At 40.1% G+C, this 18345-nt stretch overlaps 1 protein-coding gene across 2 annotated transcripts in view; it reads right to left on the bottom strand.

The window, feature by feature from the left end:
• LOC131684831 (glycogen synthase kinase-3 beta-like) overlaps positions 1-18345 on the bottom strand; it is a 99272-nt gene that overhangs the window by 2095 nt on the left and 78832 nt on the right. For both annotated transcript variants that reach the window (XM_058968032.1, XM_058968034.1), the window contains one exon: positions 10474-10660. In XM_058968032.1, coding sequence (XP_058824015.1) covers positions 10474-10660 — 187 coding nt within the window. The remainder of the gene's footprint in view (positions 1-10473; positions 10661-18345) is intronic.

Below are 18345 nucleotides of genomic sequence, written 5' to 3'. Positions count from 1 at the left end.
CTGCAGGCAGAAGGATACAGGAAATCATTCTGCCATGTTTGATTTACAATATTGCAGGAGAGTGACTCTATGGTCCATTGAATTTTTCATGCGTTGTATTTAGACGCAAAAAACAATTGAGGTAGTGTATTATTACGGGACCTTGGTCGTTTTTCATTGGACAAGTACAAATTGCAAACAATGCAAACCATCATTATCTAGAAGCAAATAACATTATCGTAGCTCACAGAACGAAAAAGCAAATCAAAACAACCAGTTGACAACATTAAATCAACAGCGGTGACGATACATTCATGAAGACGAATGAGAACTGAACAGAAAGAAGCTGCAAGGATCCCCCGCCGCACAGTGGGACGGAATAAAAAAAAAGCCGGACATTGATATTTGCGACGAATCTATTGGTTATGGCACTTTGATGTCTTCGGAAAGGTTTCTTTATTTTTTAAGTAGTTCAATGTAATGTTGGAAAATTTTGATTTAAGGGGGTATACTGCCCATGATCGCATATCAGTCCCATAAAGATAGAAAATCTCATAGAAAACGGGACAACTATGCGATCATGGGTAGTATATACGCAGATAAAAAATAACTTTACAAGTTGTTGACAAAATTGATAGTCATGTATGAAAAGTTTGCAGACGAAATGATTTTATGAAACTTTGTTGAAGTAGTGAAATGGCTAGCTGTTAAGCGAAAAAAGTTATTGGGTGAAATTGAAGTACATGTCAGAATACCCCCTTAAAAAGCGTTTTTTTTATTGTAACTTTTTTATTTGATTTTTTAGTTTTTCGATGTTCTAGGAAGTTGTAGATGCTTTCAAAAGACACCTTTCTGCGAAATAGACCAACTCGCTATCTCTTCTTATTAGGATGTATGCCTGTTTTTTGTTTTTTTTACTAACTTTAAGGGGATATGGTTTGTAGAGTAGCAGGTAGTAGCAGCTAAATTTATTTTTTTGTTCAGCAAGAAATACCCTGTTGTTACCTATATAAATCATAGGGGGATCTTATGGGATCCTTGGAATAATGTGGGGCAAAATAGACTAGCGTTTCAATATATTATTTGTATTATGAAGCATGAAAAATAAACTATTATGCGAAATTAATAAACATTTGAAATATTATGGTTCATTCCATATATTCCGACATTCAAAGCTATTTTTTTTGTTATTAACATGCTCATAAGTCATCAGTGTCCTGCCAATCATCTTCTTCGTCATTGGATGAACAAAGTATTTCGTTTCTTAGAATACTCGGTTATATTAATACCTTGTTCTAAGAACACTGTAAACATGAGTTTGGAGGAGATTGCGGCGATGGAGATGGAAGAGGAGAAGGATTGCGCGGAAAGCAAACTTGGAGAGCTGCTGAATAGTGGTTAGTTGGAGGATGTTGTGTCCTGCACTTCGTCTATTCTCAACTCTCCAGATACCCGATCAGATTTATAACACCTGGAGTTATTTATTTCAAAAATATTTTGAAACAGAGCCTGTTATAAATCCGGCTGGTTAGTTTTTTTTTATTTCAATTATAGAGGTTTTAACCTTAAGGTCATTCGCCTCTTCGGGTTAGAAAAATCTCTTAGGAAAAAATTTCTAACCCTATGTGCGGGGTCGGGACTCGAACCCAGGTGCGCTGCGTACAAGGCAATCGATTTACCAATACGCTACGCCCACTGGTTAGTTGTTAAAATAACAAAAAATAAAACAAAAACCTGGGTAAGGATAACAAAATTCTAACAAATTTTGATATAATTTTATCAAAATTTAAACTAATTGAGATATATTTTTTTCCAATAATATTATACGTCCTCTGTAAGAGAACTGTATTAGATATAATTATCTAATGACAGTGACCTAGTAACAAACGATCAATTCATAAATTGATGGTCTCATAATAGATTATGTTATAATATTGATAGTATAGAAAACTGTCCGCAATCCACTTTCAATTCAATTATCTGAATATAACTCCAGTTGTTATAAATATCAACCATAGTTATAATAGTGTTATTGTTTTGTTATGCTCTTCTGATCGGGTAGAGACGAGGATCGGACAGTGGCCAAGGAGGACACAGACCAGTCCGGCGGAGCAACCGGTGGGTTGAAGGTCTTCGAGAACAAAACAAGAGGAACAGGAAGAACTCATCACTTAAGCGGAGCGGCGAAGAAACGCTATGGGTGGCTGCTGAGAAACGGCCACAAACACACTGAAGCGCCAGAATAGGCAAAAATCCCAATAGGGAAGACACCATCTAAGCGACAGCGTTCGACGGACACGGAGTCGTCGAACAACAATCGGTGCAGGAAGGAACCGAAAAAGATCAAGAATCAGGATCCCACACAGACACTGGAAACTGAGAAGCGCCCAACTTTCAACCAAAAAGGCCAAGTTGTACTCGATGGCCATCATTCCGGTTGGGTACCCTGCAAATACCCTCAGCCATGAACAACTGAATGCTACTCGATGCTCGCTGATCGATAGCGTCATGAAGCAGAGCTCAAGCAATGCGAGACCCAAGGTTAGGAAGTGCACCTACAAACAAGGGTATCTCGAAATCGCCTGTGTAGACAAAGATACAGCTAATGGGCTGAAGGATGCCACAGCTGTAATCAAGCCCTGGGAAGGCGCTTCATTGGAAGCTGTTGAAGCGTCGCAGATTCCAAAACAAGCGCTTTACATCGGGTATTTCCCCGACGGCATCGACAGGTCCGATGGGAACATCCTCCGCCTGGTGCAGAATCAGAACGACAATTTCTGCACAGAACGCTGGAAGGTCGTGAAGAGAACTACGGTCCTCAAAATGGTAGAGCTCCTGTTGGTGGTAGATGAGGCTTTAGTGAAACTGATAACCTCCCAACACAACCAGCTGAACTACGTATTGGGCAAGGCTAGACTGCGCCGGCTGAAGGGGGACCCGGCCTTCGCCGAACGTGGAAGTTCTAGGCAAGCATGGTCTGTAAAAGCTCCTGTGGGTGACCCAACACGGAGCACCTTACAACGGACTTCTGATCATAGCAAGCCTGCAGCAACGGTAACGAGTGCATCGGTGGCAGCCCGTCTTACGAGCACCCTACTGTATGCGGCTCACGAACTGATACACAAGGAGAGGATCGAAAACCCCCTGCAGACGAAGGTGCGCAAACGGCAAGAGCCGAAGCAAATAATGGGCCAAAAAAGGCCACTAGAACGTTGAACAGCACACAGCCTGTGACTAGCCGTCGGTACAATGAAGGAGGCGAAGAATTGGCCCCAAAAAACGACGGTAAAGTAACACCCAAAAAATGAGCAGCATTCGCTGCATTCAAATGAACCTCCACCATGCAAAAGGTGCCACAAGCGTCCTTGCCCGGAGGTTCACCAAAGAGCGCCTAGACATCTCTCTTCTACAGGAGCCGGTGGCAAATAAGCACACAATCTTTGGCTTAAATTCCTCAGCTCACAGGTTAGTATATTGTATCGACCAGCCAACTCCAAGAGCTGCAGTTTTGATACACAGAGCAATAAAATTCACTCCAATTACAGAATTCAGTCAACGAAACATCGTTGCAATAACAGTGGAAGCACCGACGGCTAGAGGAAAGCAGGAGATTGTGATCGCAGCTGCCTACTTCCCTGGCGATGCGGATACAGCACCACCTTCTGAAATCGATGCCCTCATAAAGTACTGCAGAAGCATAAACAAGCCCTTTATCATTGGATGTGATGCCAATGCACATCACACAATATGGGGTAGCACTGATATAAATACCAGAGGTGAGTACCTACTGGAATACCTTTCGTCAAATGAGGTCAATATATATAACAAGGGAGCTGTACCTACATTTTTGAACGCAGTTAGGAGCGAAGTACTGGACCTTACGGTATGCAGCGCTCAAATAACGGAAAAGATAAAGAGTTGGCACGTTTCTGACGAACCTAGTCTGTCGGATCACAGACACATAATGTTCGCCATGGAATCCAATAAACTCACAATGCAAAAACACAGAGAAATAAGGAAAACAAATTGGTGTGTATTCAGCTCACACCTTGAACAATCAAAAAGAACGGAGAGTAAGATGCAATCTCCGACAGATCTGGATAATGCGGCAAACGACCTACAAAAGAGGATCAAAAACGCCTATAAGAACAGTTGTCCTCTTGTAACGAGGTATGTATGTCGTGATGTTCCTTGGTGGAACGAAAATCTAGCAACACTTAGGAAGGAAGCTAGGCGCCTGTTCAATAAAGCGAAGATTACATGTAACTGGACCGCTCTTACCAAATACAACACCGAGTTGAGAAAGGCCAAAAAATTATCAATGCGCGAGTTTTGTGAAAACATCGGAAACTTTCCAGAGGCAGTTCGCCTCTAAAAAGCCTTATCAAAGGGTCACACAAATGGCCTAGGGCAAGTGGTGATAGTTCTCTCACAATTGGCAATAGTGAAACATTAGATGTTCTAATGAACACCCACTTTCCTGGGTCGGATCCGAAAAACGAGAATTCGACAGGTCAGGGTTGTGAGGCATCACAAGGACTCCGTCCTAACGGGACTTGTGAGGCATCACAAAAATTGGGCTGTCAGATTTTCACACCATCTCTAATAAAATGGGCTAACCTTCGAACCCTACAAATCCCTCGGCCCTAATAACATTCTCCAATATTTCTACAAAAATCGCCAGACATAATTCTTCCGGATCTACTAAACATCCTGAGATCCAGTCTTATGCTTGGGCACACACCTATAAGCTGGAGAGAAGTTAGGGTAATATTTATTCCAAAAACGGGTAAAAAACACCTGACACTACCCAAGGCCTTTAGACCTATTAGTTTGACATCAACACTTCTAAAACTGATGGAAAAACCGCTGGACCACTGTATTCGAACGGAGCACTTATCGAAAGCTCCGCTAAACAAGTACCAGTTTGCATATCCAAAGGGCAAATCTACGGAGACTTATTGAGAAAACCCTCGATTTCAAAGAAATAGCAGTTTGCGCTTTTCTTGACATCGAGGGTGCTTTTGATAATACGTCCTACATATAAATTCACAAGGCACTGGCAAAAAGAGGAGTGGAAAAACCGATAGAGGACTGGATTCTTGCAATGCTCAAGAGTCGAGAAATCACAGCAACGTTGGGAGACACGAAAGCAACTATAACAACCAATAGAGGTTGTCCCCAGTGAGGTGTGCTATCACCCCTGCTCTGGTCACTAGTGGTAGACGATCTTCTCAATGATCTAATTGAAATGGGTTTCGAGATTGTTGGATATGCAGATGTCATTGTCCTAATTGTGAGGGGAAAACATGAATCTGTACTAAGCGATCGGATTCAACTAGCCCTAAACTTCATCATGACATTGAGTTTCAAAGAGGGACTCAACGTGAACCATCCAAAAACAGTTATTGTACCATTTACCAATAGGAAAAAACTGAAGTTGGTACCCCCAACTCTCAGTGGAACTACAATCAACTACGCAGAAGAAGCGAAACACCTAGGTGGTATCCTAGACAAAAAACTGAATTGGAACTCGCACCTGACATACGCCGTTAATAAAGCAACAACAGCACTGCGGGCGTGCAATAAACTCTTCGGGAAAACTTGGGGTCTCAAACCGAGATTGGCTTACTGGTCTTACACGACCATCGCCAGACCACGATTAACTTATTCCTCCATTGTGTGGTGGCCCAAAGTTAAGCAAAAGACCGCCCAAGCTAAACTAACTAAAGTTCAGAGTCTAGCCTGCCTGTCTATCACAGGCGCTATGCAATCAACACCTACTACAGCTATGGAAGCCATGCTTCATCTACCTTCATTGCACAAACAAGCTATGAGGGAGGCGAGACTTGGCTCTCTGAGAGTGCTAAAGGGTAAACCACTATTTGATGGGGATTTAAATGGTCACCTGAGTATAATAAAGGAACTCAAACTAAACCCTGTCTTGACAACAGTTCAAGATAAAATGGAGACTAAACCGAACTTCGGTATCTCATATGAGGTCCACATAGTGGATCGTCAGATGTGGGATGTAGGGGGTCCTATACTACCTCAAGGTACAATATCACTCTATACGGATGGTCCTAAAATGAGTGAGCTGATTGGCTCGGGAGTCTACGGACCAAGAATTAAAGAAGCGATATCAATTGGAAAGTGGCCTACAGTTTTCCAGGCAGAGGTATATGCAATATACACCTGCTCGGAGGTCTGTAGGAAACGAAACTACAGACAAGCAAAAATCGCAATCTTCTCGGACGGCCAAGCAGCACTGTTGGCATTAAGGTCGTCGAAATGTGAGTCCAAACTGGTTTGGGAGTGCATCACATCTTTACAACAACTGGCAACTCGGCATAAAGTAATGATATTCTGGGTACCTGGCCACCAACGAATCGATGGTAACGAAGTGACCTACGAATTAGCCAGGCGTGGTCCATTAAACACGTTTGTTGGGCCAGAACAATTTCTAGGTACCGTAAACCGGGCTGACATTGATCACTTTTCGAAGTAATCATTGCATATTTTTTGGCGTAACACATTTTTTTCAAGTTTAATATCTTTAAACCATGTACTGATATAAGGAGAACAAGATTGGTTGGTTTTACCTAAAATTATCCGCTTACAGCTATTTTTCGAAAAATGATTTCAAGTTGAAGTCCGTTTTCGTATTCCGGGGTGACTTTGATAACCAGCATGTTCACTCACATTAAGTTATTGATGTCAATGTTTTTCATTCAAATGTTTGTTTAAACTAATTTTGGAAAGATACTCCTTGTTAAATAGATGTTAATTGGTATTATACAAAGTATTCAATGTACTGTAAAATTCGACTAACCAAAATTCGTATAATTCGTGTCCAACTTGAAAAAAAGATTCTGAAGACCTCTGAAACTGCTAAAATTGTTTTATTTCAGTGCTTTATCAATGTTTCATCCATTTTAACACGTCAAAATATTGAACAATAAAAAAAGTTGTGAATTTTAGCTTAAAATAATTTGAAATAATTGAGTTTCACAAAAAATTGTATTTAAAATAAACAAACTCTTAAAAGTAAATTTGGTACATCCCACTATAAAAGAAAATAAAAACTCGCTTGTAATTTATTACTCTTGCTCAAATCTGAGATTTATTTGTTTTGTAAAAATAGACACTTTACAAAGCTTCGTAAAAATAAGGTAAATTCAAATAGTTTTTGTACCCAAAAACCGAACAAAAAACTCAAAAAGTATGACAAACCAGTATTTCATAAGTTTAGAGTAAAAATCATTTCAAGTTAAAATGATTCGGTAGACTATTCTGGTTTAATAAGCGATCTACGAAAAAAGTTTCGAGTGATCAAAGTCACCCCGATGATCAAAGTCACCCCGATTTACGGTATATCTACCTGTGCCATTAAACTAGAACTTTCGGCTTGGGCAAGAGACTAACTACTAAACGACTGGCGTAACGTAGAAGGCACTCGACAAGCTAAGAAATTCATACATACAGATACAACGAGAGCCAAAAAAATGGATCTAAAACGTAAAGACTTAAGTATAATCACAGGTTTATTTACGGGACATTGTCCTGCTAAGTATCATTTGAAAAAATTGGCAAAAGTCAAGATGACATTTGTCGATTTTGTAACTACGAGCCCGAGAGCTCGCAACATATTCTCTGCCATTGTGCAGTACTATTTTTTCGAAGGGAGCGATACTTCGGAAGGCATCTTCTGACGCCTCACGAGGTATGGCATACCTGTCCCAAACGGATCCTCAGCTATATTTATAATGTACTACCCGGTTGGGATGACACATATGGACAAACTCGCTTCCAACTACATTGGATTCGGGCAATTTGTAACATGTAGAGCAAACAGGGGCAGCCACAAAAGATAACCTGAATAGTGGTCGCAGTGGCAAAGTTTCCCCTAACAAAAAAATGATGTAACACCATTTTCTTTTTTTTCGAGAGTTGTCCTACTAGAGCTGTTCTCGGAAGGGCTCCCCGTTAGAATCACACACTAAATTGTAGACGGGAAATGTCGCCCGCTAAATACTGCTTAAGACCAATTGCATTGCTGAATGTGTTATTCATTGTAGGTCGAGCAGGACTCGAGCGTTTGTACGTTAATGTGTTCGATCGCGTGCTCGTATGTATGTCACGTGTGCTAACGTGTACGTAGCTCCCGGTGTATGAATTGTATTTTATAAACGTGTGTCTTTCGCATATTCGCGTGTGTTCTTGGATGATCGCGCGCGAACAGTGAATCGTATACTTACTTTTCGATGTACGGTTCATATGCTAGAAGAAAGTGAGATCTTCCATATCACTAGAGTTCCAGGCCATGTCGCCATGCAAGGAGTTGTCTAGTGGATGAGTTTTATTTTTTGATTGGTCCAACTGAATGTATGGACCTAATTTGCGAAAACGAAGAGTGATGATTTCCAGACGTGTCTGATTCATGATTGCGCGAGTGTTGGGTTAAGGGAGGCGTATGGTGTAAAGAACTCAAATCGAAAGTTATTTTGTTTTACGATTTTGAAGACAAGGAAACAATGGATCTTTTGGGTAATGTTAAGATTTATTTATACATTGATAGCGCACAAAAAGCAGTCACGCAGAGCCACACATATAAGTGTAAACCCCGCTAGCGAATGACGGATCTCAATAGTAGCATGTCTGTAATAACATACGTACCTGGAACTATTGAGAACCAGAGCTACAGGTCCAAAGCCCTGGTAAAGGAGGATGGTTGTGATGATGTGGGCCGCGGTCACCACGTAAAGCAAGATAGGTCATAACCCCAATTCCAAGGTGTGAAGCGACCCGTGCCGAGGGATGAGTGATCGAGGGGGTGAAAAAGATGCTCGATCGTTAACGGAGCATGTGGGGTACCTGGGCAACCCCCACAGTAAGCCTCCCTTACCACGTTACTGCGGAGCTCTGGCGTGGCGGACCTTTCTTTCTCGCGCAACTCGTGGGTATCATGAATGAAGTGAACAAAACAAAAACAATAAACAAACGGAGGTGTCAAACTAGGTGGTTTGGCGAGGTCTCCCCCCGTGGGGAGAGTAGTGAAGCGACGAGTGCTGCATCCGATAGCACCAGTGACCCCCCAGCAGTGGTAGAAAATAGTCCAACGCGATGGACGGGCCACTATCCGCGATGCGCAAAGTGGTGGAGCAGCTCGATGCAATAATCGAGTTCACTAGTACGAAACAAAATATTAGCAAGGAGCTGAAACAGAGCCTGCTAATGCTCCGGAAGGCTTTTCGTGTCGCAAAACAGGAACAGCAAGCGTACGCCAAGAGGGTGGAATGTCGGGAGAAGTCCGACAGAGGAACCCAGACAGTGGCCTCCAAGAGGGAGGGAAGAGAGAAGGTCGACATAGGTACCCAAACAGTGGCCTTCACCTTCTATGGAGCAGCCATGTCGCTCGAAGCGGCGGCTGAGTTCCCCCCGAAGGGTAAAGGCAAGGGCAATCGCAAGACGGCGTCGAACGCGAAGCGCCTAGGAAGTCACCAGGCGAGGGTGCAAAAACCGACACCACACGGCGTGCAACCGTCAAGGCCAAACGCCGTTCGGTCGAGGTAAGCGGGGGCGAGAGTGACCCCGCTGGGCAGAGTGATGGTACCAGCAACCCGGCGCAACCGGGGCATCTTGATAAAATTGTTTCAAACAGGAAATTCAATAATATTCATAAAGCTTAGACTTGTAGTTATTCATTGAACCAAAAAAATGGTTCGAGTTTCGGGAAATGGCTTTACGAAAACTGAAAAATCGCACGTTTTACTGTAAAATTCGCTCACTTTTCGTCAAAATAATAGGGAGAATTTTTTTAATTCTCTTTTCTGTGGTTCATTGACAGGCTACACATATTGTACATTCTCATAAACAAATCAAGCCAATTCGTTGAGAAGTTTTTTAGTTATCGTGCTCGTCAATTTGAAAAACGCAGTTTCGAGAAAAAAGCTGTAAAAGCTGCCGATGGATCAAAATCTATGTATGTTACAGCAAATACGCGCGAGAAATGCATGGCTGTGTAACACAAAAAAGCTCGGCGTGGCCACAGAGATTGCGAGAGACTATGCCAAATGCTCAATACTAACAATTAAGCGATTAAAAAAGAAGTCAATTGTTTTTATCCACTACACCAGACGCCTCCCTTAACAAATATTGGCTTGATTAGGCTACCTCTTCATTTTATCTCCTCTGTTACATTCAAAATAGATCAAAATTCCCCAAAGAACTTAACGATATCGATTGCGATGTGATTTTCAATTCTTTTTTTAAAAAAATCTGTGTTGTTTTGTAATTTAGACCCACTATAGCTCGATTTTTAAATAAAGCAAATTTGTTTGATTTTGTTCTCGTTTGACACAGTTAAGTACCTTTTTATGCTTTCTTGATCTGTTTAATTCACCCCCTAGGACGGCCTAATTTACGCCTACTTGAAAACTACACGCATATTAATTCGCGGTAACTTCCTGAGAAGATACCCAATGATTAGCTTACCTTGCTCGGTAAAGTTGAACAGTGGCGGGAACTCGCGCCCGCTCGGTAGTGTTTTGTTGCCCTCTCGCAGCTCGTTGAAGAACGGATGCGCGCATGCTTGGATCGGTGTAATCCTGGTGCCCGGTGTGTACTCCAGCAGCCGGGACACTAGAGCGATCGCGTCCGGAGGAGTGCGTGCCCGGAATACCTGTACGCGAGGAAGATGCACTTAGATTAGTATTAAGATTTCAACGGTAACCTGCGCAGATGTGCGGCAGGGGTGCGGATATTGTTAGGAAATAATAAAGAGAATAAAAAGGAGAAATCGGACAATCAGAGAAACAATGTTAATAGAACAAAGAACAAAACAAGAAGAAAATAAACAATATTCGAAGTAGTTCAATTATCATACTAAACAATCAATAGAAAGAAAATGGTAAAATTTCAACCGAAAACTCTATAATCCACGCTTTGCTTCCAGATCATCAGGCTATCGGATTCGACTCACATCAGTTAGAGAAGGTTCACTAAATAAAGGGCACAGCTTAGTAGCGATAAGTAGAAAAGAATCTATTGGTCAAACTCAGGTTATTATCTCTCTTTCGTGTGTGTGAATTGCTTACAGGCAGCAGTACAAAAATAGAATGCAAACCATAGCAGCATACCGGAAAAAAATGAAGCCAAAAAAAATTCACACCAATTAAGTGTTTGGAACAAATGTCAATCCTCCTCGTAGAGGCGAGTTAATCGTTGTGAAATAATGATACTATATGAAAGAGCGACTGAGAGCACAGGCAAATCCTGAGCAGGCAAACGATTGATGCTGATATTAAATATAAAAAAGTAGGCTGGACATCCAACTGAGATGCTACTAAGCTGTTGTGGATTTCGCGCAAATGGAGTAATGCTTGGTGAAGCTGATAACGCGGCGAACGAACGGTACACATTACTTTGCAGTCGTAACTCAAAGACCACCAATTAGTAGGAGCTAAATCAACGAACGAATGAACGAACGAACAGATTAATACGACCAACAGAGTACAGAGATGATTAAAGACACGTGTGTGTGTGAGTGTAAGAACGAACAAACATTGATTCTGCGTGAGGTTAATGTTCAACGAAAAGAATGACAATTTTAAAAATATAACCATAAAGTTGTTCTTGTTGAATCAAACAAATTGTAATTTTTTGCTTCCGGGATGAATCTATGATATCAATACCTATTCAGCTTTTTGTTACTTCAGGCTGAATAGGTATTGATATCATGAAGTAATAAGTAATAATCGAGTTGGATATCCGTTTGATTTTGTTGTTGGTAACTAGCGTACCCAATTCCGACAACGATACCTAATTTGCCCGTGCGGGTTACGAAAGTTATATTGACTCCATTCTTACCGCACTGTTCCACCCACAATCCGAGTTGCCAGTATTATTCAAAGAAAATTTGACAGCTCGACTGAAAATGTCTTGCAAAATGTGTCACTTGGCAACGACCTCAAAACTATTGACATTTGACATACATTTCAGTCTTCATGGCACGTGCATCGATCGATTTTTACTAAATTTAGAAAAATATAGCTGTATCCGTCGTAACCGGTCTACAACCATAAAGTAGACACGCGATCCCCAAACTGAGATGATGCCGTGTTGGTGGAAGTCTTCGCCAAAAACCCTGGACTTCTAGAGATTTAGAAAGTTAGTCGAATGATGTATACCGTGCTTGGTGAAGGTCAATCTATCAACCAGTTCAGGGACCCAACACCATCCAACCCTGACCCAGCATACAGCGGCCCCTAGCTGGACAAAACCTCATTTTTTTTTATTTTTCATCATTTGACATTTTTATATGTTTGCAAACAGGTTAATTAGAGGTTTTTTTTAAACGACAAATCTTGAGAACAACAGTTCGATTTTTTTTGCAGAATTTCAAAGGTGGAATGAATGATAAATCCTAAAAAGACTGTTTTCAAGCAACTAGTATTTATATGAATAAATGATTTTAGTTAAGATTTCGATTAGAGTCAAACTGGTTTTATTTGTCATTCGATTTAGTCGACACAAGCCTTTTTCTAGCTCAGACATGCTGAATGAATAATAAATCGTTGCCCTTTTTTGCCCGGAGGTTTAAGAAAAAAACGTAATTTTTCATAATAAGTCTGAAGACGTATGGTAGTGTTTGATTACTCAGGGTCCGCGAAGTAATTTATAAATGTCTCTCAGAATTATCAACAATTTAAAAAAATGAATTAATTTTTTTAAAATGAATTTTCTGTTATAGTTATTTTATATTCGTCAATGTTGAATTTTTGAACCATCCTAAGTACTAAAATAAACTCGAAAAAATAAAATAAAAAATAAATATTAAAAATGAATCCAGAGCACTGTTACAAAATTACCCTAACAAGAAGTTTTCATCAAATCCGGGAAACTTTTGAGGTTTTGTACGATTTTTTTATGAAGGGCGATCACTGAGCAGCATCTGGAAATGGCCAGCCAAGTAAGCAGAGATTGAGTGATGTGGTTGATGCACGTGAACTGTTAACTGCAACAATTATAGTAAAACCGAATGCAATGGCAGAGATCGATTTTTTTAAAGTATTTCGTTGTCGTTGTCACCGCAATATGATTCCCGCCAGGCCAAACGCAAAGTCACACAGAGTTCTTCGTTGTCGCCACCGGTTACGGTTTTGGCAAGTTCGGCATACCAACCGCCTCTTCCAGAATCCAGACCTGCTATACTAACGGGACATCATGTGTCGCCAGCTGATTTAATAGAAGCACAAGTGATCTTCTTTATGAACTTAAAGTGTGTATGAATAAGACGACTGCCACATACTGATGAGAAAAAAACCAATATGTTATCCCCAATTTACTAAAGTTTTGTGCCATTCTGCACAAAATAGTGTTAAGCCTTTATTTTTCCTTAGGATGAGATAAAACAAAATCCATTTTTGAGCCTGAACACTAAACAATAACTGGCGCTTTTCGCGTGTCCAAAGAACTTTGAATGTCTTGCCGTACAGGCACTACTAGAAAAAGATAACTTGAACAACACTGTGGATGCTTGGGTGAGACAAAAATCAGATTTCTTCTCCAGGCAACTGTATGGGTTTCATTTGGGCTCTAGAGTAATCAACTTGATCAGTAAAATTATATTTTCGCGCTCAAGGTTTAAGATTGACATGGATTTCCTTATGAAAAAATTATTTTTTCAAGCCAATTCCCATAAAAATCGCAATGATGAGTTTTTTTATTTTATTATAGAGGTTTCATCGTTAGGGTCATTCGCCTCTTTTCGGGTTAGAGAAATCTCTTTTGGAAAAATCTCTAACCCTATGTGCGAGGTTGGGAATCGAACCCAGGTGAGCTGCGTACAAGGCAATCGATTTACCAACTACGCTATTCTCGTCCCCTAAATGTGTTATTCATAGACAATTTTACAAGGATGTAGTGTCTAGAATGATCCGTCGCTTGTATAAAAAGCTATTAAAGTAAAACCACTTGCCAATCCAACCCTTTCATGACCAACTTTTCTTTAGAGTATGTAGGGTTCCAAAACTATTTTTCATTAAAACTGATAGGATTAAGAAGCATGAAAAGCGTAATTTGATCAAAATAGGTGCTCTTCTTGCAGTGCTAGTGCATCTCAATTTTTACCTTCCGATGCTCAACACAATTCTTCTAGAATGTTACAATATTCCAATTGCTTCGAAAAGGTAGTCGACAAAACTTGATTGGTTTTATCAATTTTCAGTACTTTAAGACAACGAAGATATATCAAAATTGCTTTTTTCAACGTCAAATGATACATTGTCGATGGCAGCACTCCATAAGAATCCAATCAAACTAATTGAAATAACTTTAGTTCTACGGATAACTGTTGGTGTTCAAATGAAAGGTAATAGTTACAGTTATTAGCCTTACTTGTTTTTGTGAGCAAATCCTGCCTAAATAAAAAGTTATAGACGATTAAAAACTTTGTTGTTTATAAACAGCATGCCCATGAAGGGGTTAAGTAAAAACCACTTGGGTCTGATGGTTGGCAAATTATTAAATTTACTAGCAACACTGTCTGTAAGTGGTCGAATCATATACAAATTATTTGATTGTATCTTATTGTGTCAATGCATGAGCTGAAGTGTTTGGTTCAATTTGTATTTGAATTTGATGACCATGTTGCAAATGGCACTATAGAAGCCTGCAAAACACATTCTTATAAATTAGAAGAGTTACATAGTTCGATTCTTCGGCAACGTTTTAAAATGTCGCAAAATAGCGTTTCAATCATTGAAGCGACTCATCACTGTAGTATGTAATTGACAGGAAAAGTGCAGCTTGTAATTCTCTTACAAAACTAATATAAAGGATGTACAAAATCAAATTGCATACATAAAAAATATTTTGTATTTTACTTTTAATTTCACGCACATATTTGCATAATGAAAATAGATCACACATCAAATCATTCCCCAAATAAAGTTTTTTCCAACGAATTTTGATATAGTTTTACACGTTGATTGAAAATTAGTTTCATTTGCTGAAAAATCAATGTATTTATATTTATTTTTTTCTAGAATGGTTGGAATGTATTACGTGTAATCTCATATGAATAAAAGTGTACAATCATATGCTTTTTGATGCTTTAATTATGTGCATTGATTTTAATTCAAAATTTCGATTCAACCAATTTTTTTTCAACCATGCTGGTTTACATGTCGTATAAATTTCATAATTTTTGGGTGTGTATCACTTTCAAATTGCTGTAACTTTTTCCCACTTGGTATTTTCTATTTAAATTTTGGGTCCAATTACCCCATCCGTCGCCGGAGTTATGAGAGAAAGGTGCATGTATTTGGACAAGGCTATGAATTTGAATGGCAATGGAAAAAGTTTAATAATTATTTATTTTATTCCCTGATAGGTTGAACACGACCTGATAAACGAAACTTTTCTTGTGATGCAAGTGTGCCCCATTACATAAGTTCATTTCGAAAATGAATCAAGACTGGAGCAATTCTTGAAATCAGTGACGATTATTCGAGATTTTTTCAGTATAAAATTTTGATTTTACCGCACTTTAAAAATATAAAAACCTGTTTTAATCCACCTAGAGGTGCAACTGTGCCTTTCTCATTTCTCCAAACTATGATTTAATAGCTGGTTCGTACAATATAACATTATGGTAATGTCTTTCATTCTTATTACACTTGGTAAGTATATGTAAGAGCACCTTTTTGCATTCATCGCGGTATCGGTTTGAATCGGAGTTTTCTATGTGATCGCACTCCACAACCCGTAACTCCGGAGCCGGAAATCGGATGGAGATGGAATTTAATATCAGTTTCCAGGGACGCAACATCTTTCATTTGAGACTAAGTTGATCAAATCGGTCTAGCCATTTTCGAGAAACCAATATAACCGTTATTCTGAATTTGGATGCTTCCGGATCCGACGATGGTGACCAGTGTGGCCAAAGAGACTTTGAATGACTGTTGGTGACCTAGATCTACAAATTTAACAGTTGTGTTTACATTTTGGAAAAAAAATCACCTTTTTACCTTCATCGCAGAATTCGTTAGAATCGGGATTTGTTGCGTAATCGTACGTATCACCCTGTAATTCAGGAACCAGAACTCGGATCCACACAAAATTCAACAGCAGCTGATGGACCTTTCATTTAAAATCAAGTTTGTCAAAATCGGTTCAGAAAATTCCGAGAAACCGATGTGGACAAATCAACAAATTTAGTTTTGTAACCATACTCTTCAGCTCGTAATCCGGAACAAGATGTCGATTGAAAATGAACTGCAATAGTAACCTATGGGAATATTATATCTTTCATTTGAATCTTAGTTTGTAAAAATCGGCTCAGCCATCTCCGAGAAACCGATGTGGACATTTTGTTAACAAATCCGCACATACACGCACATACATACATACATACATACATACATACATACATACATACATACATACATTATACATACACATACATACACACAGATATTTTGCGATCTCGGCGAACTGAGTCGAATGTTATATGAGTCTCGGCCCTCCAGGTCTCGGTTAGAAAGTCGGTTTTTGGAGCAATTGCATAACCTGGTCCAAGGGGAGGGGAGTGATGAAGGAAGGAGGTGTAAGAGCAAGGCGGGGAGGGGGGGAGGGGCGGCGACGCAATACTCAACTGCATATTTTGCCTTCCATTGGAGACTTGGTTTGAGAAAATCGGTTCAGTCATCACCGAAGAACCGATGTGACTTTAATTGTGGAATATGCCCGGAATTCCGGACTTCCGGAATCGTCGATAGTGGACAATATATTCAAAGAATGTTTGATTGGCAATCAGTGATCTAGATCTGCGATTAGAAGTAATTTGGTGACCATTTCAATAGTTTTTAGCCTCTGAGGTATTACGATTGTACCGATTTATATGGGAAATTCCAGTGTATCCTTACTAATACCCCTGTAACTCCGGAAGCAAGAGTCAGAACCGAATGAAATTCAGCAGCAGTCAATGGTATTACTGTATCTTTCATTTGAAATCAGGTTTGTAAAAATCGGTAGAGAATTCGTTGGGGAATGGGTGTAATATTAGCTTAGGAACTTGGCGGGTTCCCCGGGGGCGTCATGAACCGTCATAGGTGGCCAATGTGGTCAAAGCTGCTTTGATTGATCATTAGTGATCCAGACCCGCAAACTAGAGTAATGTTACATCAATTTTAATATGCTTTACATCATTTGAACATCATGGTGGTACCAGTTTATATGGGAATTTGCTGTGTGACCGCACTCTTCAACCCGTAACTCCCGAACCGGAAGTCGGATCAACTAAAAATTCAATAGCAGCTTATGGGAGCGTTATACCTTTCAGATGAAACTAAGTTCAGTCCGGTTCAGCCATCTCTGAGAAAATTGTGTTAGTTTAAATGACACACACACATACAAACACACACATACACACACATACATACAGACACAGACATTTGCCGATCTCGACGAACTGAATCGAATGGTGTATGACACTCGGCCCTCCGAGCCTCGGTTAAAAAGTCGATTTTTACAGTGATTGCATAGCCTTTCTTTATATGAGAAAGGGAAAAAGTGCTTCAAAACTACGATTTTAGGTTTATGTAGAAGCAAATCTAATACCGAAGAGGACAAGTTTGAACCATGGCATGCTCACGACCACATGCTTGTTTGGGGCTCCTGAGGATTTGTCTCTTTTAACTGAAAAATAACTTTGAATTGCGTTTTGAAATTGTTGTTCGATAGCTATAGCTTATGGTGCTGTGTGCGGGATGGGTGAAAGCGATGGCAAGCATACATCAGCACCGAACACGTCAAGCGCTATTTTATTCTCAGTTTCCAGTAAATTTCTCTTTTCTCCGATTTTTCGCGACAACGATCGATCTATTCTGGGATATTCTAAAGTGCCTCAGCGTTAATGGTTTAGGGAGACTTATTGGTCAGGGGTAAATTACGTTGTTTATAGTTGTTGTGCAAGCAGAATTGCCATGTTTCAAACGGTCCCATTAACGCCTGAAACATCCGTAAGACATCGGGTGGTGGTGTGCTTATCGCTGTACACCATGGTATGAAAGACAGAGAGATTACCTATGACCGGTGAGTGAGCTTTGACCAGGGGTGGCAATCGATGTAACTCGCCGATCGCACTCTGTTCCTATGTGTCGTGTATTTCCCACTTGGTAGAATTTGTCTTTCGAACCTGATCAATGTGCATCTTTTCTTCGTTTCTCTCGTCAACTCATTCGGTACCCCGACTGATGATATCGACAGGCTGGGCGACTTCAACTTGCCTGGTTTGATATGTTGTCCAGCGAGTATTGCGTTTCTACTACTGAATAATAACACTATGCACTTGTCATCAGCGTC

The sequence above is a fragment of the Topomyia yanbarensis genome, chromosome 2 (assembly GCF_030247195.1).
Source record: "Topomyia yanbarensis strain Yona2022 chromosome 2, ASM3024719v1, whole genome shotgun sequence".
Lineage (NCBI taxonomy): Eukaryota > Metazoa > Arthropoda > Insecta > Diptera > Culicidae > Topomyia > Topomyia yanbarensis.
This window is presented reverse-complemented; position numbering and strand designations above follow the sequence as displayed.